Consider the following 21,595-nt stretch of genomic DNA (forward strand, 5'->3'; position numbering starts at 1 on the left):
TTAAAACCAGCTTGGGTTATTAGTAGGCCTATCTTGGATATTTTTAGACTGTGTTTGGAACGGTGCATGAAAGCTGCATAAGAAGTTGCATGAGAAACCTAACCCTAGGTATATTTGCTTAATATAAAGCTAAATATGATTATTAGCAGGGTACATTTTATAAAACTAATTTGATAGAACATGATATAGACAAAACTAATTTGAAGTCGTACTGGCAACGCATATTCATATTGAGCTAATTATCGCCACCTAGTGGATCACACTGGTGTTAACCAGCTTTAAATCAGAAGGGCATTCTGGTGAAATCTGATTTAGCTACATCCTCTGAGTTAAAAATAAATATAAACGTTGTATCTTTATTTTTCACTGGATCAGTGTAACTAACGAGAAGGAAAAACAAGTGAATACCCTCCAATTAGACTCACGCCAACTACATTGCGTGGAATGGTTAATTTCAAACAGTTCATTTCAAACAGACTTGCTTATGTGTGTTTTGTGACCGGATAGCCTATATATAGGTGAGACCTACAGATGAAAATGGAGAAAATGATGTAGAAAAGATGGCTTCTGTTGGTAGCTGTGCTAATAAACCCACTTTTGCCCACATTTAATTATAAATCTATTTGCATAGCCAGTTGTTGTTATGGTAACAATGAAATTAGGAAAATCAAAGAAAAAAAATTGATCTCCATTCATGGAACATCTACATTTTCATATATAAAATGGTTCCTTCTATAAATTCAGAAGCACTTTACTTGCTCAGCTGAAGAAAGACCTCTGTTTCTCTGGAACGTCCTGTTTCTCTGGAAACTTTGTGTATTTCACAATATTTTCTAATATTATCTATCACGTTACTACGGAGCCCGTAAGGTGACATCATGTAAAAAATAAAATAACGCGTGCGAACGCCTTACTAACGCGTGGCCACGACTTACTAACGCGTGTGAACGAGATATTTAAGGCGTGGGAACGAGATAATTAACGCGTGGGAACGAGATCATTAAGGCGTGGGAACGAGATACTAATGTCGCCTTTCACGCGCGGCAACAAAGTTAATTTTTTCACAGCAAAACAAGTAGATCCCAGGGTTGTTCGTGAACTGACTGCCAAGGAGGGGATGTACACTAACTGACTGCCCAAGGAAGATAAACCTGGCTTTATATAAAGTAATACTTAATTATCTCGTTCGCACGCGTTAATTATCTCGTTAGCACGCGTTAATTATCTCGTTCGCACGCGTTAGTAAGGCGTTCGCACGCGTTAGTAAATCGTGGCCACGCGTTAGTAAGTCGTTCGCACGCGTTAGTAAGTCGTGGCCACGCGTTAGTAAGGCGTGGCCACGCGTTATTATTTTTTTACATGATGTCACCTTACGGGCTCCGTACGTTTCCTACCTAGTAAAGAACACAAAGTTTCCAGAGAGACGTTTCAGACCCAGGGTCCTTCATTAGCCATCAAAGCAAGTGCTTCTGTTTAAATAATATTATACACATAAATAAATCTATTTGCATAGACAGTTGTTGCTCTCTCTCTCTCTCTTTTACACACACACACACACACACACACACACATACACACACATACACACACATACACACACATACACACACATACACACACATACACACACATACATATATATATATATATATATATATATATATATATATATATTATATATATAATATATATAATCCAGTTGAAAAACTTTATTACATAGTGGAATGCTTTGAGAACAAAATAACAAAAAATATTAATGTAAATCAATATTACATTAGTATCAAAGTGGAAAATCAAATGACAGGCTAATTCAACTTCAATGGAAATTCCTCAAGACAAGTTAAAATGTGCCTGTATGACCTCTCTACAAAGCCTGGGCATGCTCCTGATGAGACAGCAGATGTTCTCCTGAGGAATCTCCAGTGTCAGTCAACTCCTGGACAGTCTGTGGTGCAACGTGGCATTGGTTGATGTCCCAGATGTGCTCGATTGGATTCAGGTCTGAAGAATGGGCAGGCCAGTCCATAGCATCAATGCCTTCATCATGCAGGAACCGCTGATGGAACTTCAGCCACATGAGGCCTAGCATCGCCATGCATCAGAAGGAACCTAGGGCCCACTGCACCAGCATATGGTCTCAAAATGGGTCTGAGGATCTCATCCCGGTACCTAATGGCAGTCGGGGTACATCTGACTAGCACATGGAGGTCTGTGTGGCCCTCTAAAGAAATGCCTCCCCACATCATTACTGACCCACTGCCAAACCGGTCATGCTGGAGGATGTTGCAGGCAGCAGAACATTCTCCACGACGTCTCCAGGCTTTGTCATGTGCTCAGTGTGAATCTGCTCTCATCCGTGAAGAGCACAGGGTGCAAATGGGGATTCTGCCAATCTTGGTGTTCTATGGCAAATGTCAATCGCCCTGCATGGTGTTGGGCTGTAAACACAAGCCCCACTTCTGGACGTTGGGCCCTCATACCACCCTCATGGAGTCTATTTCTGACAGTTTTAGCAGAAACATGGTTATTAGTGGCCTGCTGGAGGTAATTTTGAAAGCTCTGGCACTGCTCCTCCTGTTCCTCCTTGTGGATAGGAGGAGTTAGTGGTCCTGCTGCTGAGTTGTTGCCCTCCTACAGCCCCCTCCATGTCTCCTGGTGTACTGCTCAATGCTCTGGACACTGTGCTGACAGACACAGCAAACCTTCTTGCACCTATCCTGGATGAGCTGCACTACCTGAGCAACTTCTGTGGGTTGTAGACACCGCATCATACCTCTATGGTGAGCGAACTGACAAAATGCCAAAGTGACCAAAACATCAGCCAGAAAATGTAATATTACACATCTATTTTGTATATTAATTAATATTACAATACTACGTTATAGAAAGTGTATTTCTATTTAAATATCGTAGACAAAACAGTGTATTACTAGCTTAGGGTATAATAACACTACAAAAAGGCAGGTGCATTTTCAGGATAAGGTTTAAGGGTCCAGTAAGTTTGAAGGGTTCAGAAAGAGAAAGGTTGACCCAGACAGCGCTGTCGTGATTAAGTGGTCTGAGCGAAATCATAGCCGCTTTCACGCCGCCTGTGGCTGACACAGCCATTCTGCGAGGCCGTCGGGCGTAATTTCACATCAGTTTTTATTCCGCTATTAAGGTACGTAGCTATTTTTTGGTAGCTGTAAAGATGCGCTTTACTTTAGGCTGCATAGGAAGGAAAGACGGTGATAGAAACCGCTGCAGCACGCCAGACTTACAAAACCACAAAAATCAGCACTTTGCTGGGTTTGTTTACCACGTCAGCTGTTTAGTCCGTTGGAGCCGACGACTGCGCCGGCTAACGTTACGTCCTTCAGCATTAAGCTAGTTAACCAGATAGCCGCGCTACAGTCTAACGCAATGGTTGAATTCGCTTTACGGTTCGTCTTTGTAGTCAGTGTTTTGTGGCATTTTAGTCTGCCCGGTCCCTGTTCTGTGTTAGCTAGCTGGCTAAATAGCTGACGCTAGCTAAGTGGCTAACAAGGCAAGTGATGCTATCGAATGTATTTAGTTCCTATATGCAGCAAAGTTAGCTTGTTAGCGCGCTAGCTTCACTAGTAAGCTGGGCAATGAGGATTGCTGTATTGTTTCGATTGGGGTAGCTAGCTGAGGAGGTAAAATACAAGGTTAGATGTTCTGTGTTAATGTATATCTGTTAGCTTTCCGCCATTGTGAAACATGACAAGTACACCCCAGAGCTTTAGCTACGTGGTTAGTGTAATAAGAAGTACCTAGCTAATAAGCCAACTCTTATGGCCAACGAGGTAATGTACATTGTGGTCTACACCCTTTTTATTTCAGCTAGCGGTATTCGCTGTCCTGCATTTAAAAAAGGAAGACGATTATTTCACCATGAGCTCAGAGCTGGACGGTAAGGCAAACACTAATTTGAGTAGTAGAAACCTATTAAACTAAAAAGTCACAAGTCACTCTATTCATTACAGACTGATTCTGAGAAAGTGTAAAAGAGCTCTGAGACTTTGCCGTCTTCCAGGTGATATGGAAAACCAGGTGGAGTTTGAGAAGACAAGGCTCATAAACCAGGTCCTGGAGCTGCAAAATACTCTAGAGGGTAGGACAAGATGATTCACATGGAGCCCGATTTTGTGGTCAATGTCATCCCTGCTGTAGTGACATACACATTTTAGACAGATAACATTTAACATGGAATTTGTTAGATGTCTTGGACATTTGGAACTTTAGGGTGTAACTTGTGTCCTGTCTTTCAGATCTCTCCTCACGGGTGGATGCTGTAAAGGAAGAGAACCTTAAGCTCAAGTCGGAGAACCAAGTTCTGGGCCAGTACATAGAAAATCTCATGTCTGCATCCAGTGTTTTTCAAACCACTGACTCCAAAAGTAAACGGAAGTAAAGGAGAATGCTTCTCCTCCTGAGTCAGGAATTACCTGCCACCATACTAGAGTTTACATTATTCACAATATTTAGTTTTACCCAAACAGCTGAAATGGCTCATGGAAATGTTTACATTTGTTTGGTGTTTCTGCTACCATAGACGTTCTTGAATACCACTGTCATTGTAAGGTTTATACATTCTAAGGATGCTACTTGACATAGTGATTTTTGTGCTGCATATATTTCCAGACATGGCTTAAATGAAGAAAAATCTATTTTATTCAATTCTTTTCCCGTTTTTCTATAAGATTTTTTTGCCTTATGTTAGGGCAGAGTATTAAAATTAACAATGAGAAATTACTCCTTTCACATGACTAAAGGAACTGCATTGATTTCATTATTTTCATTTTATTTCATTATTTTCAAGTTTCTGTTTTTGCATTTTATTTATTAGCTGTTATTTTGTCAGTGGTAGCATGAGTGACGGTACAAACTTGGAAGCTGGTGCTGTTGCACTGTGTCACTTCTACACTATAAACAACTGGATTAATTAACCAACATTCTGTTCAGGGGAAGACATTTATAACCTTTTCCTGGTGCTTTTCACTAGAGGATTTTACAGGCCAACATTTTAAATGTGTGCACACCCTAAACTCTGGCCACTATTTAATATCTGTGCAGTATTTTACCATTGGTATTTTTTTTAGTGTCTGTTTTAATAAATATGTTTTGATTTGCCTTCGATTTAGTTCTCATTTTGTAAGTCCTGCAGTGGGTTATGGAGTCTTGGTTCTTCAGTTCTCCTTGTCTCACCTGGACATAATGTCAGTATTATCAGAACTAGGGCTATGGGTGCAGTACAACATTCTGTCTCAACATACCTAATTTAATTTATTATGGAGCTTTGTTAATAACTTATTTGTGTTTTAAAAATGACAAATGTCAAGTCTGGTTACTTTAAGCTGACTAAAATCACAGACTTACCAGTGTGGTGAGGTAGGTGGATTTGAACTGATAAATCTAAAAATGTACAAAACTTGGGTCCCCTGGAGTGTGTACTAGCTGAAGAGATTCATTGGAAATACTTCCAACCTGAGGAAACTTGAAAATATTGCAAAGGAGTTGCTACAACCAGTTACACAACAACAGTTTCAGTCCAGAGACAAAGTGGTGCTAGTGTTAGCAAAGCACATGCCAACATGCCATACACCTTCCGAAAAAGTGAAGCAAAAATCTTTAAAATGTCAATTCTCGTGTTTTGCGCAGAAAGGTCCCACGGATTCTGTGCTTATTCGTGGATGAGTGTCTTAATGGAGGCTTCCTGACCAGCAGGGTGTGCTGTTGCTCAGTAAAGGACCACAGTTGCAATGTTCGTTGTCCTCTTCCCACTTCACCTCATCAAACTTTAATGAAGATCTGTCAGAGAGACGGGAAGTAAGTCTTAACCAAACCTGAGCGTTCATGAACTGAACTGGTATGTGCTTGATCTTTGCACCAACAAGCTTCTGAATGCAACTAAACTTTGTATTTTTTTTATCAACTCCTTTTTATCTGAAGCAAGCAGATGACTACAGCTTTAACATATGGTTCTGAAAACAAAACAATTCAATTAAATTAAAAGTTAATATGCAACAATGAATTAATTGTATATGAAGATATGGAACAATATTCAAAATGATACTACTGTCCAGAAGTACTATGGATACAGCTATATATTTTTGTTTCCTGAGAAACCAATTGGTGCCTGACTATGTGGCAGGGTATGAAATCATGCAGGCCTTTCATTTGCCTTGACAAACAAGGTTTATGTTGACAAAGACAAACCATAACACTAATTCTGTAAAAATTCATTCGTAGTTCAAAGAATCAAGCCACACCATGACATGACACACCTGCGTGGTCTATTTGTTTTAAAACAGTAGTCTTAATTAGGTTTGCTCTGGGAAGTTAACACTGAGACTACATAAAGTCCCTACTTAAATGTACAATAGAATTACAAATAATGCTTTCTGTCAATACATAAACAATTGCTAAGTAAATATGTTCTGTCTTGACAAGACATGAGACATTATTCATTGTACCTGCTGAATTTATTTCCACAAAACATAAAAAGAGGGATGGAGAGAGGCTCACCTCACTCAGCAGGACCCAGACATCCGAATCAGAATGGATAAGAAGACGGATGGCAGATAGCTCACGCAAGGCTGTGTCCATCACTCCTTCAGCTACTCCGTTCACAAAGGAGCCTGCACATACACACAGACACCACCGGTATTGAATCACTTATATTTTGTTAAAAGTAAAGACTAATATGCTTTAATATGTTTGAACATTAGACCCGTGTTTCTTAATCCAGCACTCAAAGCCTTGAGATCAGGTGTACGTTTTTATGCTCTCTCATGTCCCATCACACGTGGACCAAGCCAAGTCATTAACATCACTCAATACCAGGTACAGGTTTACTGGGAAGTTGGTTAGAACGGACTCTGAGGACTTTATATCATACATGCATGTCTATGTGATGATCCTTGAATTCTAAACACACGAAACCCAAGAAAAGAGAGCAGCTGATGAAAACCTTTAACACAACAACAAAATTTGGGTATAATGATTTCGTTTCTAGGTTTAGAGTTTTTTTACCCTCCTCTCCCTCCCACCCAAACACACACAGGATGCAGTGGTTACAGCAGTAGCAGAAGGTGCAGTTTATGTGTGATAAATGATTCCGGTCCAGTTGCAAACGAGTAGACGTAAGTACAAATGTTTCCATTCTAACACCTGCCACACTGCTTTCCTTCAACAGCTCTGACTCTGGACGTGTTGCATCACCTTTTCTGGGCAAGGTGCTGCTCTACCACATTCTATCACAACCATTCAAATTCTCATGTAAATGAATGACGTGACGTGAATGGGAACACATGAAGCACCCGGCACATCTAGAAGAAAGGAGTGTGAAGTACCTATCACAGCAAAGCCATCAGTCGAGGGTTTGCAGCATTGGAGCAGACCTTCTTCCACCTGCTGTCTCACCGAGGCCTGAAATGCAGAGTGGGCACGGTGCCTGAGAAAGAGTCGGCTGTCTGCAGCGCCTCGGGCTACACAGCTGCTCCATAACAGACTGCCTGGTTATGCAACTAATGAGTGACCGAATGAAAGAAGATGAAGTATTAACAATGACAGTGTCGACGACAACAAAGTATTAATGGTGTGCCTTAAAGCAGTAGCAGAGAGACAATGGGGATGGAGACACACAATGAAATAGCTAAGCTGGAAAAGTGTAGGATGGTCACTTCTAGTGCTCAGTTAAAGAGGATGGCACTGCACAAAGCAAAGAAACTCACAACGCATGCAAACTCACAAAGCATACACTACATTCACACACACAGTGAATCTGTCTAGTAATAAAGGTCAATGACAGAGATAGGTGGTAAAAATAGCAATAGGTTACACACACACACACACACACACACACACACACACACACACACACACACACACACACAGCTAGTGGACAGACCTGTGTCACTGGATATAGTGTGCTAACCCTATCACTCTGAATGGCACTAGGGTAATTTGATCACTAAACAGTTCACATGCCACTTACGTCACTAGGCAGCACCTCCACTGTGGTGTTGTAAAACTTATCCCCATTTGTCTCAATATTTCCACTTCGAAATAGGTACCTACACAGACAGGAAGGAGGGAGAGGAAGTAAAAAAAACCACAAATATATTATCTGCATTTCTAGTTTTAGATGTGTGATATGATTTAAATTATTGCATGTGCTGTAATGATTTTGTAAACAGAAGTAATGATTACACAAGTGACATTCAAACAAGATCAACATGCAAGTCCCCCCCCCCCCCCCCCCCCCCGCAAAAAAAAAAAAACCCAACCAAATCACATAACAATGAACAACAACCACTCCTCCAAAACTCCAAACCTCCACACACTAACATTAGCAGGAAGAGGGCGGCTTACACTTGAAAGCTTTTAAGTTGGAGTCTTTAAATGTTTAAAGTGAAATGGAAGAATTATGTCAGAGACTGAGATAAAATGTTCCAGACTTTTCGGGCTATGACCACTGGATGACATGAACGCCAATGGACAACATGCTACCTCTGAACTTGAAGATGACAAGGAGATGGGAGCCCAATACTACAGGAAGCGAGCCCACGTTCAGGAGTGTAGAGACACTTCGTGTCACCTGCATGCTTGTGCACAAATGTCACGGCTACATCCTGCCCTTCTGTGGTTTCAGTAGGCCGAATCTGGGACTGATTGTCTTCCATTGCAGGGCTAGGTTACCTCATTCAATATGGGCTCTTGGTTTTGGGTGAAACTTTAATAACAATGGTGCTATCTCCAGATAATGTCACTTGACCTAGCCCACACCCTGCACAAAAGCTGCCTACATAGGAGTTAATATGCTCACAATGCGAAACCTAAGAACAAAATGCATCTCACGGTATTAGACGGCAGTGGTTCACTGAATAAAGTTCCACTGTCATTGTGGTGACTGTAGTGCTTCTCTCTGTCTGGCCCTTCTGAACCTTGAAGCTCTGACATCTGGCAAGGTAGATTTCATTTCAGAACAACGATATGCAGCCCTCTTGGGGAACCACTTTCAAGTAGAATTTTGCTCCATTGCAAAAATTTTGCATATCTGATTCAGCTCCTTTGTGTCATTCTAGCTTCTTTCTAATGAATTGGTAGACGGGTTGGAAAGAGTGCAGCGATTTCTCTGCTGCTTTCAGTTTAAAACAAATCACTTGAACGCCAAAAAAAAAAAAAAAAAAAAAAACCACTTCTGTTCCTGAGTTAATTTTATCTTGCAGGTCTCTCTCAGTTGTCTAATCTGGACGTCTATAATGGAGCTGACTAAGACACTGCATTGCTTATTGCAATTTTTGTAAAGCTGTAAAGTCACGGTGCGCCAGGCACTCAGCCCAAGGGACACGTCCACTGACACATACGCACATGCGCTCACACACGTGCACACCTGCTCTGCTCCCATTCTCTTGAGCACTAATTATATAATCATGTGCACATGTGTCTTGTTTGTTCCTTGTATCTCCTTCTGTCCACAGGATCCTGAGTCCAATGCTGTATATCGTTTGCCTGCACTAAGCCAATGACGACGCTCGTAGCCATCCGTGTCGCTAAGCCTTCAATTCTTACTCTCAGTGTGTTTGCCATGTTCTTTTATGTGTTTTGCCAACTCGATGTTATGCTTTCTTTAATTCATGGAGTATAAAGACTTTTAAAGACTATTTCTCTAACTCACTATTTCTCAGTCCCTTTCTGCCATCAGCAAGTTCTGAACTTAAATGAGTTTGTTTTGTACTGTTGGTTAACACCACTGGTCTTTGTTTATAAAGAACCGCTAAACAATGGTTCAATATATGCCATAATACTGAATAACACAGAGCGTATTACTGGGCACTAGCCCATGAATAGAATTGGACCAAGTAAACATATCTGCATCACACTCATATACACCAGCTCAATTAAGTGAAGTGTGTATAAAACAAAGATGACCCATTCTAAATATCTGGGTGTAAAAGTGAAACACTCAACACTCAAAACTCTGGATATCTGGCAACCATATTTTGTCACATATTCAGCCTACAGTGGGGGGTATCAGGGTCAGTTTCTGGGTGGGACAGACTACCTAGTTCAGCTAGAAGTGTTTGTCCTCTGATAACTCCCACTGTAGCCTTGAGCAAGACACTCAATCCCAGGTTCCAAAACATCCAGACATTCAATACTCATTTCTCCACCCATCAGTATTGGCCTAGGAAATGAGAACATGTCCTCAAAGCAGAAAAAAGAAATAAACAAAACATGGTGACCGCATTTAGGAATGGTTCCCTGGACACCTCGGACCAAAGTCAAAAGTGATTCAACATTGGAGATTCTTTTTAGACTTAAGTTCAGTTTAGGTTTGGGAAAATTACCCTTGATGATGATAATTAAAATATGCATCTGATTCTTTGTTTTCAGTTATGGGGCAATAGGAGTGTGTGCGTCAAAGCATGGCACAAACCATGCCATTGTATAGCCTAAACCAAACAATTAACTCTGGTTTCTCAACTGGCAAATGGATTGCTCTTTACCTGTTCAGGAGATTTATGGCAGCTGTTTGGCTGCAGAACACCAAGTGTCTGTGTTTTACCTCTTCTGGAGGGAGGAGAACTTGATGGAGAAGCCACGCCCTCTCACCTTTTGACAGACTGAGGCTTGGTGAAGGTGATGAAGATGTTGTCTCCTCGTACTGGAGTGAGAGCCCAGAAGAAATCTTCGCCCCGGTACGCCCGCTCCAGCGAATGGCTCTGGTAATGCTTCAGAGTGGTGCTCAGCACAGCGGCAGGGTTCGCATGGGCCTTGAATAGAACTTGCTTTCCAAAGTCTTTATCCTAAATTACACACACACACACACACACACACACACACACACGCACACGCGGGCGTGTGAGATTCCATTACACTAAACCACTACTAAAGTTCTGAGTAAACCATTAGAATTTTGTGTTTCATAAGATTACACAGAATTTTACAGTTCAAGAGATGCACATGATACATTTGTAAATAACCAAAACACAAAGATACTGTATCTTGTGAAATGAGGAGAAACACAGGGCTCACTTTTAGCTTCTGAATTTTGCCAGGGAGGGAGGAATGCAGACCCACGTGCTGGAACAAGGAGGGTTTGAAAGTGCGCTTCATGTTGTCTTTCTCCTTACTGCAGTGTTTCTGCAAACAGGTCCACAGCACCAAACCAGTTCAAGTGCCTATCACCAAATATAACGTAATGTATAAAATAATACTGATAAGGTATTATTATTACAATTTTAACTGGAGTGGGAGAGAATACAACTCACGCTATCCTTCTCTGGGTTACACACTTTGACCCAGAGGATATGATCCAGCAGCCAGTCAATGGGTTTGTCTTTGTGGAACATCAGGAAAAATTCGACAATAGTGGGCAGGTCTGAAGTGCGGAACAGCTTCCCTGTAAGTATCGAGAGAGGTGAACAGGGGGAAGAAAGAACCAGGATGTAGCAGCCCTTCTAGGCGAACTGACATGTCTCGTCCAGGGTGTGTCTCATCTCCTATCATCTCCATTCCTGTGGCTTTCAATTTGAAATGAAGCAAATCACAGCTATGACGATAGTCTGCTTGAAGCATCAGCATACGTGGGAGAGGGCAAGACGGGGTAGGTCTGTTTTTGCATCTGTACAGGTTTGACCTGTGGCTGGGTGTAACCCTAACCCAGCAGATAACAGGATTCCTTACCCTGTGTTGACTCAAGCTGGTATGTCACACGCAACACACACACACACACACACACACACACACACACACACACACACACACACACACACACACACACACACACACACACACTTCTGCAGCAGCTGGGCCGGAAGTGAACTGTGTGCTAGTGACATGGACGTAATTTGGGGGGGGGGGGGGGGGGGGGGGGGGACATGTCCCCTGCACTTTTTCAAAAGCCAGTTTTGGTAAACCCCGCACCCCAGTTCTCAAGCCATTTGTATCCCCCCCACCTATAAAATCAAAATTTTGTCCATGGCTAGTGTGACTTTATCTATACCCTGAAGTTGTAGGACACCCAAGAACAAGTGAGACAAAGGCTTTCTGTTTCTCTTTCAGACACAACACTCCCCTGAACTGATGAGAAAAGCTTCACAGTGACAGTCAACATGACCAGAAACAATAGAAAGATACACTCCCTGCTGTGTAGGTTAAGCTGTACCAGTCAAGCTTGTGAGCTTTGGATAAAATGGCGTAGGGATGAGAAAAGAGCACAGGAGATGAGATTCGAGGAGATGAGATTAGATGAGATGAAAAGAGACAAACCAATAAATCCCAGCTGAGAGAACTCCAGGTAAAGCCATTGCTGTCCGATCACCTCTTGAACATGTGCCTTTATATTTTCAGTGTAGCCTGACTTTGCCACAATATCATCCTCCAGCTGAAATACACACACAACATGTAACAAATTGACTACAAATCAAGGTTTCAGTTATTGGTGTCTAGATTAGATTAGATTAGATAGATAAAATAGATAGATAGATAGATCTGCCACAACAAAACTAAATAGAAAAACAATAGAATACTAAAAATCCAACCAAAAACTAAAAAAACAATAGAAAAACAATAGAATATACGAGCCAAATAGGTATTGCACATAATTATTGCACTCTGTTTAAAATGTTATTGCACTGGTTATGTTATAATGAGCCTTTAAGTTACTGCATGTAGTCCGGTTAGTGTTTTGATTTGATCAGTCCGTTTTTCTGTGGCCCCTCCTCCCCTGCAAAGAGGAGTTGTACAGGACAAAGGAGTTTTTAAACTAATCTTACCTGAATGTAGTATACTCCCTTGTGTTGGGCATACAGCATGAGGAAACTGTAGTCCAGGTTTTGCTTGGTCCTCCATCTACAACCACAATATGTATTAGATATTTTATGTATTTAGGTATTTGTTTTATGTACTTCTCAATAAGTATTAGGTGGCAGACAAAACTCCAGGAGCAGGGTTGCCAACTTTTCAAGATCACTTGGACTGAGATTTGAACCTGGGGGGGTGGGGGGTGTGGTGGCGAGCGTAAATTAGACACAAATTAAGTATTATACCACGATCAATCGATTGCCAGTGGTTGGCGCCACAGTGAACTAGTAACTCATTGAATCATAGATGTGGATCAGTGGATTTTTTTTCGGTGTGAGAAATCGGATGTGTGGCGTGTGAGCGTGTGAAGACAGTCAAATGTGTGTGTCTCACGCTCAATGCGTGAGAGGTGGCAACCCTGCAGCAGTGACAAAGACATGTACAAGATCTTCTGTGCTTGATGTAGTCATGTCAGTACATCATCCACTGCTAGCCCACTATAATGTCTGTCACCGTTGTGCTGAGAATGGTTTGCCATCCGATATGTTGTCAGCAGTGGTCAGAAACTGACCGGAGATATATAGGGTCAGTTACAAACTGACCATGTTAACAGATGGACTACAGTCTGTAAATGTATAAAATGCATTGCGAATATCGGTGGTAGAAAGATGTTTCTAATAATGAGTGCTAAGAAGAGAAGAAATACTTACTTGACTCTATCTTTTGAGTCACCAAAGGTTTCCTTCAGATTAGTGAAGTTTGGATAGTAGTAGGGAGAGGGAGAGATTACTTCAATAAGGCCAGATGATACATCATCTGGAAAACTACACACACACACACATACACAGAGAGATGTAAGAACAAAAGAACAAAAGGATTATTTGCTAAAGCAGATGTAATGTAATATGCAAAGTATAAAATACTAGCTCAATATACACTGATATGGCTTCTGGATGTAAAGGAAGGGCACATAGCACACATGATTTAGTGTCTGGCTCTCATTACAACCTTATCTCTTACATGCCTCATTAGCATGCTGTCTGCTGACTGTTGTCTACAAGTGATGGTTCGATCTTAAGACAGGATGCAATGCTGTATGTGGTTGTGAGAAACTCTGAGAAAATCGGCCTAACTTGGCCTAAGTTTTTATCCCTTTTCTGAAGTTTGTGTACAGTAAAACAAAAATTTTGGTCTTACATGTCAAATATTTCAGCCTCTGTCTCCATGGTATATGCTGCTTTTTCTGCTGTCATATGAAACTGTATGAAGGTGTTTGTCTAGGTAAAACAGCTTGTCTACTTATTAGGAGTTTGATGACTATTTTAGTGTGTTATCTGCTCCAGTTTGGCAAACTGGTCTGACATTGAGACATGAGACATAACTCACTTCCGTCATCCATAGGAAGATCTGGTGTAGCAGTCTTCCTCCTACTAGACTGATGCATTTGTTAATGTTTCATTTGTGTGCAGCAGTGAAGCGTGCCACACAAACAAGGCATAGGCAGAACAAACATGGCCGCCTGCTGAGTTAGGGAGCTAACGAACGCCGTCCACTTGACCTCAGTGACTGAGGAGCAAAAAGAGCATTTAAAGAAAATCAAAACTCACTTACTTTTGTTTAATTTTCTCTGCCACACTGCTCACAAAGGCGCTGTCAGTCTGTAAGGGGGAAAAAAAACATTTTAGGCTCATTTTCTGTGAACAGTGACCGGCAGACATAAAAAGAGGAAAGGAACGAAGAGAAATGATATAATTAGACACCTGAGTCTAGAGTCAGTTAATTAATGGATGTGAGGTACAGGTTCTTATATGTATGTAGCAACAGCAGCAGATTCACATTCTGGAATGTTGTTCTGTTCATTATGATTGATCTGTAACTTCCTTTCAGGTGCTGATTTGTTGTTCTGTTCATTATGATTGATCTGTAACTACCTTCTAAGCTTGTGTGGCTTCATGAGGAGTACTGGAGGAATCGGGGAACTGGAGAGGAGTCTCACATGACAGCTGGATGTAGGATAAATGAGGAACAGTGCAGTTTCATGCTACAGTGGGCCTGCTCTAGTGTATGAGTATGCCAACCCCAACTATGCCAGAGTGCTCGGACATCAAAAATGCATATAACCATGCACCATAGAGTAAAACAGTGGGAGGCGATGCAGAACTACGGACCTCGCGGGCTGCTATGTGGAGTATCTGTTTGAACACAGTGGTGTCAAATCGGAGTCATTCACTCTGGGTATTGCCTCTGCCAAACTGGTGCCATGTCTCCACTCCCATTTGTGGGTTTCAAGGCCAGAATATTAAGGCCTTGAATATTAAGGAATTGTGTGCCGAACTGAGGGCCAGAGGTGGCATCTCTGATATTTTGACATGCTCACTTAGAAAAGAGGAAGTATGAGACAAAAATGGACACTTCCTCTACATGTCAATTCTCACCTATGGTTACAAGGTATGACCAAAAAATAAGATCAATAAATATAAGCTAGGGATCCCATAATATAAGCTAGGGATAAATTGTCGCTTGGAAAAATGTATTTGTAGATATTTTAAGGCTGCTACCTTTATGACCCTCACCAGGAAAAACAGAAGGATGATGATGATAATTATCTTGATTCACCATGTTTAATAGGCCACCTGGTGCTTTCTTGGATTTCATAACTTTAAGTTCCTATCATTGTTGGTGGAAGGACAAATGTTCACCAATGTGATGATGAACAATGATTTGAAACTAGCTGTTTTGTTCTTTTATGACACCATATGCTCTGGATACAATAGAACAAAAAGCCTTAGGAACAGAAGAAGGCTTCTCTGAATTCCTGAGGCATTTAACAAAAACATTTAACATTTAACAGCATGTACTAATATACACTACTCACAAGAAGTTAGTGATATTTGTATTTCAGCTGAAATTTCAGAATGAATCTAAAATGTCCCCCAACCTTTACAGGTGAACTTAATATGACCTTCTCCAAACCTTTGAATGCACGTGTCCAACTGTTCAATCTTTCATTACTTTTTCACGCAACTTGCTGTTCTCCAATATGGAGCAAAATTCACAATGGCAAAATTCACAAGAGGTGTTTGATCCATGAATCAACCAATACATTTCTTGGTCCAATTAGAAGTGGTATTTAAACAGACCTCCTCATCATGCTGTTCACATTTTGACATCATGAGACCAAGACAACACTTTACAATTGTTGAACAGTAAACCACCACTGCGAGGCTGTTGTCACCAGATGAACCTTTGGTGGTGATGTTACAGTGTGGGCAGGTGTGTCAATACAGAACTGTTCTACACATTGTGACAAGCGCATACTACTTGAATAACACAATTAATCATTCCAGTCATTGTGTCTCTGCATAAACAACACAGTCATAACTTCATCTTCATGCTCGACAATGCTCCACTTCATCAAGGTCGCCCCATTAGGGAACGTCTGGTGGAGACTGGGGTACCTCAGATGTAGTGGCCTGCACTCTCTCCAGACCTGAATCCCATTGAAAACCTATGCGATCAGCCGAGTCGCCCTGTAGAGGCTCGTAACTCTGTAACCCAGAACCTCAATGACCCTTAATGCCGCCCTTCAGGAGGCATTAAGTCAACTTGTGAACAGCATGAACGTCGTTGTCAAGCTGTAATTGCTCAGGGGCCCATAAGTTATTGAGACACTGACGTTCTTTGTTTGGGTGTACTCACCGCTGACTTTTGTTTCAATAAATTGTTTGAGATGAGGAAATCAACATTGCATGCTTCTACTTAAATGCCCAACTTTCATGAAATAACATCACTGTAGCATGAAATTGAGGTTTTCCATAAATTTCACCCGAGAGCCAAATATCCGTAGCTTTTTGTGAGTAGTGTAAATTAACAAATGCCACATGTAAATATGTGTATATTAAGTATATGTTAATAAATCTATTGTAAGTTAAATCACCCCTGTGAACAAATATGTCCATAACACTTGGAATGAAAAAGTGAAATTAATCAAAGGTTTTAAGGAAGTGCTTGAGTTATCTGAAACACTAAAGTCATTCTAATTTGAATATTCTTAATTAATGTCTTACTGTCTGTAACAGTCTATATTTAATACAACACTTGATGACACACCAGGAAATAGACTCAAAGCAGTAGAGAAACATAGAAAATCTATAAAATATTTTGAGTATCCATTCAGGTTTACCTCAGCAACAAAGATGATAATGAGGATTTCACTCTTCTGTTCCGGGGTGAGGTCATAGAGAAGAGAGTTCACAGTGTTCACCAGGTAACTCTCCTTCTGTCTGCGTACAGTGGGTATCCCCAACACCAGGGATACTACAGAGACAGAGAGAGACAGAGAGACAGAGAGAGAGAGAGAGAGAGAGAGAGAGAGAGAGAGAGAGAGAGAGAGAGAAAGAAATAAAACAAAAAGATTAACTCCAGTGTGTCAAAGCTTGTGAGAAAATGCAGCAAGCTTGACCATCAATGATGGTTTATCTCTTGGTGAAAATAACCCTATGGTGAGAAACAATTTAGTTCAAGTGATTTGTTTGAGCCCATTAGATAACATTTAGAATGTAAATGTCATGTTACGGTGGAGTTGAAGAGGCTAATAATGATAAAGTCACAGTGGCACCCAGACGGAGGGACTGATGCGTGCGCACACACACAAAAACACACACACCTGCTCTGTTCCCAGTCACCTGATTACTGAACACGAGCACCTGTGCCTTGTTTGTTCTTTCTCTTATTTTAAAGCCCACAGGTACTCCCCTCCTATCGCCTTAGAAGACATGAAACAGAAGCCACGTCATGAGCATTATGGCCAGCATCTTGCTGCCTTCCTTAGCTTCACTCCCAGTTCGATACAGAGCTTTTGTTTCCAAACCGAACAGCAAATAAACACTCCCACTCATGTCTGCCTCCCTCCCTGCCACTGTCACAGATGACAGTCAACCTCTTCATGTCCCTATTCACAAAACAAAAAACATGGGATGGGTTTAATGTGGTGGTGTGTCTTAAGGCAACAGTGTTCCAATGAGAACCAACAGAAAGCTTGTACCAATCAAGCACTCACTAAAATAAGCAACTAGAAGAAGTCAACTAGGGATAGACACTGACCTTCACTGCGTCCCTGGCTGAGGTAAATATTGGGCTTCAGGCTGTCCACATGCTCCTTCAAGTGTGGTAGGTACAGGAACGCATTGGGCTGTGAGGACAAAATGTGCAAGACGGGACGTTTTTCCAGCCATTTTTCTGAGGGAAGAGAGACAGAGTTTGAATGAGTCTGCGTGCCTCCATGGGGAGGGGGTTGAGACATGAGATTAAGCAAGCGATCCTGAATGACTTGTCACATGCATGTGTGTGGACCCACCCGAGGAGTTGATGGAGGTATTCAAGTTCTGCAGGTGCTCCAACAATTGAAGCAGCTTATATGTTAAGGCTTCACCACGTCTCTCAGCTCTCATCAGCCTCTCATAGATCTCTAGGAGTACCCCTTGCCCTTTATCTAGACAACAGAGCCCAACAACATTGATGCAACTGCCAAAATCTTTAACAATATCTTTAACAATTTACCCTCTTGTAAACTAGTGCTACTCTTATTCATTGGCAAAGAAATTCCATGATGGGAACAGACAATGTCATGCAAATTTGCTCAAATGAACTGATACATTTTTAAGACATAAGATTTTATTCTCATCAAAGTAACATCATGATTGGATCTCCTACAAGTTTGAGAGGGTTTGTAAAAACACATGTTCCTTGTTGTATGACAGTGAACAACAACCACAACTGAACTGAGGAGCAAATCATCAGATTTTCAGCAATAATAAATTTTCAGCTGTATACAACATGATTTCACAAGATGGAAATTATTAATCCGGGGTTCGTCTGAACCAAGTGTCTTCAATCAGACACATGAAAAGCAGCCGAGAAATTGAGCATTAATAGTATTCACAGCAGCGTCACAGCAAAGGTGTGACAGCCAATGAACCAAAAAAAGCTGTGCTGTTAACACTGCTGTGGCTGATCTGTAACAACAACAGCACCGCTGTGGCTGATCTCCAACAGCACCGCTGTGGCTGATCTCCAACAGCACCGCTGTGGCTGATCTCCAACAGCACCGCTGTGGCTGATCTCCAACAGCACCGCTGTGGTTATTCTCCAACAACACTGCTGTGTCGTCACTGCTGGCTTAAGAGGTCTGTCTCCCCAAAACACTTGACCAGAAGAGATAACATAGTCAGAAATTGACAAATGAGAGCAACACACACTACCATGCCACTACCTTCTGAGTGCTAGTGATTTGTTGGGAATGATATACATGCAAATAATATCCAGCCTGTAGTGGTCTGGTGATGAGAAAACTGACCAGTGAACACGACATGAGCATGGCAGGATAACTGCATGGTAACAGATGGCCTACAGTCTATAGGTGTCCACCTATCAAAAGGCACATACTAGACTGGCATCCTTAATAAACTGGACAGTGAGTATAGATTCAGGGCAGGTCATTGTAATAAAATGACGCTGCTTTTATTTTATCCACATGTATTCAGGTATGTAAACTGTCCTTTTAAACTGACGGTTTGGATCCCTGTTCCTTTTTGTGTAAATTTCAACAGGATGGCCAGAACAGCTGACACTCTTATTGAACAAGCTACTACACAAATACAAAATTTTAAGTTTCAATACATCGATTTCCTGCAAATTGGAAGGTTTCTAGAACTTTGTTTTACAGTGTAAAAATGCATATTTGAGGAATGAGTAATAGTTAAGTTCTAAATTAATATTTTTCAATTAGTAGATTTTTGCAAAACATTAACCATTGTAAATCATGCTGAATAACAATTATTGTACACGTCATCATGGTCAAATGTACATGTACAAACGTATTTTCTAAATGTTTGTCATCTAAATACTTTAGCTATTTAAATACACCTATAAGTTTGTAAAATTTATTTGCAAATCATTATTAAAGGAAAAACATTAAATAACATAAGGAGCAAAGCGAAAGGGTTTTTTTATGTCTACCATTTAATGGTAGGCTAGAATGCTGTTTAAAAACTAGACCTACATAAAGAAGTTTCATTTATGGTTATTGGGAATAGTCAAGCGCTTTTGAACATAAAGTTGTAGTTCTAGTAATCAGGCGTAAATTCAAACGGCATTAATTAGTACTTATCTTCTGACAAGCTTTTTTATTGAATACAAAGTACCAAGGCGTGGTGTATACTCTCATAAAGGTTCAACGTTATCCGTGTCCTTTCTTTACTATTCAAACTTGGTGACTCGGTCAAGATCAGATAGAACTGAACCGTACAGAACCCAGCGCGCATCAGGTAGCCATTCATTTACTGCACAATGACATACACATTTGTTATTTGTTTCTCTCATACTTGTTTAACTAACCAGAACAAGACACGCTTTAGTATCGGCTATCAAGTCAAACAGTCGGGGACGCTTCTAAATTGCCGTAGGCCACAATCTCACGTCTTCCCTTAGTGTTGTATCTGTTCTGTCAAAGTGCCTCCACCATGTCAGTCGTCGGTCCCCAGATTCAAAACTGAATGTATACCGACCACGGTGAGTTCCGTTGATAACATTTTAGCAAGATACCGTATTTATTCACCTTTCCACAGACAAAAAGGTGAATGTTTCGTTAAAGGACTTACCCTGTTGCGTGATGTTCCAAGAGGACAAGGCGAGCATACATCCGCCTATAAGAATAAGAACTACAAATTTATCATAGGGTCTCCTCATCTCATAGCAAAAGCGTACAGGTACAGAGAATGTGTCGTTGAGTACTCTACTTTAAAATATCAAACTACAAAAATAAAACGTCCATTTAAGTATGATCAATTATGCAAATCATTTCGACACTGTTCTGTTAAAACACCGCGTCGATTCTCATCTTCAGCAAGCGAACTTGATCGCTGCAAGTCAACCGACGGCATGAAGGGAAACCAAATGTCACCACTTCACGTCAACTTACTTAACGAGTCCAACTTGTGTGCCACCTCCCTCTACCTGTGGAAGTGGTTCTCTGGTGGACAAAACCCCGTGTCACATTCATCTGTCTTGTCACCCTGCATGCAGGAAGGAACAAGAAAACTTAATGTCGAGGTTTAGCCAAAAATATATTACACTTAAATTAGTATAAAATATAACACACAATAAAATTAGCTTCGACAAATTCATAAAATACTAGTCTACTGGCTCGCCAGTTAATGCCAAGAATCTAAGAATGATAATATATATTTCAGATTTAGTCTTGCCAGCTCTATTGATAGGACATGTTAATTTACCACATAAGCAACTTTATAAGAATTAATTAATCAGGAAAACGTCGAATCACAAGTAAGGGTACAGATATCGCTGGGAAGTCGCGTGCGTCTAATATGGACTCAAATGTGTGCATGCAGCGACCCCGCGTGACCCAGCTGAGGAAAAAAATAACATGCTAATTGAATCCAAACATACCACATTTATCATAGAGGGGGGGGGGGGATCGATCGATCGCCAGTGGTTGGCCCCACAGCGAACTAGTAACTCATTGAATCATAAATATAGAGAGGTAAATAAACCCTGAATAATTGTGTCTTATTATTAAGGGGGCGGGACACTTCGCCTGAGGGTGGCCCTCATATTGAAAACGCACATTTGGCCCACAAGTTCCAAAACAGATGTGGTCCACTTCTGGCACAGATATGGCAGATAGCATGCGGATGTGGGCCACTTCTGGCAACAGTGTGCTCACTGGCACTGGCAAACTGCATGTGAGCCAAAAGTGGCCCAC

General features: G+C 41.1%; 2 protein-coding genes across 7 annotated transcripts; one reads left to right on the forward strand and one right to left on the reverse strand.

The window, feature by feature from the left end:
- Positions 1-1,836: 1,836 nt before the first annotated feature.
- Positions 1,837-5,139, forward strand: scocb (short coiled-coil protein b). Of its 3 annotated transcripts, none has more exons than XM_077021976.1 (4): positions 1,837-2,780; positions 3,844-3,913; positions 4,037-4,114; positions 4,272-5,139. In XM_077021976.1, exons 1-4 carry the CDS (start codon positions 2,778-2,780, stop codon positions 4,412-4,414), a joined length of 294 nt encoding a protein of 97 aa, XP_076878091.1. In that variant the 5' UTR covers positions 1,837-2,777; the 3' UTR covers positions 4,415-5,139. The 3 variants fall into 3 exon arrangements, with proteins under 3 accessions (XP_076878091.1, XP_076878092.1, XP_076878093.1); XM_077021977.1 differs by lacking the exon at positions 1,837-2,780 and adding an exon at positions 2,976-3,160; XM_077021978.1 differs by lacking the exon at positions 1,837-2,780 and adding an exon at positions 3,249-3,422.
- LOC143527057 (alpha-1,3-mannosyl-glycoprotein 4-beta-N-acetylglucosaminyltransferase B) lies at positions 4,392-21,231 on the reverse strand. 4 transcript variants are annotated; one of them, XM_077021967.1, is made up of 17 exons: positions 21,105-21,231; positions 20,792-20,885; positions 20,472-20,516; positions 18,170-18,304; positions 17,917-18,051; positions 16,997-17,130; positions 14,425-14,471; positions 13,524-13,637; positions 12,786-12,861; positions 12,280-12,394; positions 11,280-11,410; positions 11,044-11,151; positions 10,621-10,814; positions 8,000-8,078; positions 7,356-7,431; positions 6,529-6,641; positions 4,392-5,811 (listed from the first exon to the last, which is right to left on the reverse strand). In XM_077021967.1, exons 3-17 carry the CDS (start codon positions 20,506-20,508, stop codon positions 5,794-5,796), a joined length of 1,512 nt encoding a protein of 503 aa, XP_076878082.1. In that variant the 5' UTR covers positions 20,509-20,516; positions 20,792-20,885; positions 21,105-21,231; the 3' UTR covers positions 4,392-5,793. The 4 variants fall into 4 exon arrangements, 3 of the variants coding, with proteins under 3 accessions (XP_076878082.1, XP_076878081.1, XP_076878083.1); XR_013134022.1 differs by lacking the exons at positions 20,792-20,885; positions 21,105-21,231 and having other exon boundaries at positions 4,392-5,208; positions 5,380-5,811; positions 20,472-20,780; XM_077021966.1 differs by lacking the exons at positions 20,792-20,885; positions 21,105-21,231 and having other exon boundaries at positions 20,472-20,780.
- Positions 21,232-21,595: the final 364 nt, after the last annotated feature.

Source organism: Brachyhypopomus gauderio, chromosome 11 (assembly GCF_052324685.1).
Source record: "Brachyhypopomus gauderio isolate BG-103 chromosome 11, BGAUD_0.2, whole genome shotgun sequence".
Lineage (NCBI taxonomy): Eukaryota > Metazoa > Chordata > Actinopteri > Gymnotiformes > Hypopomidae > Brachyhypopomus > Brachyhypopomus gauderio.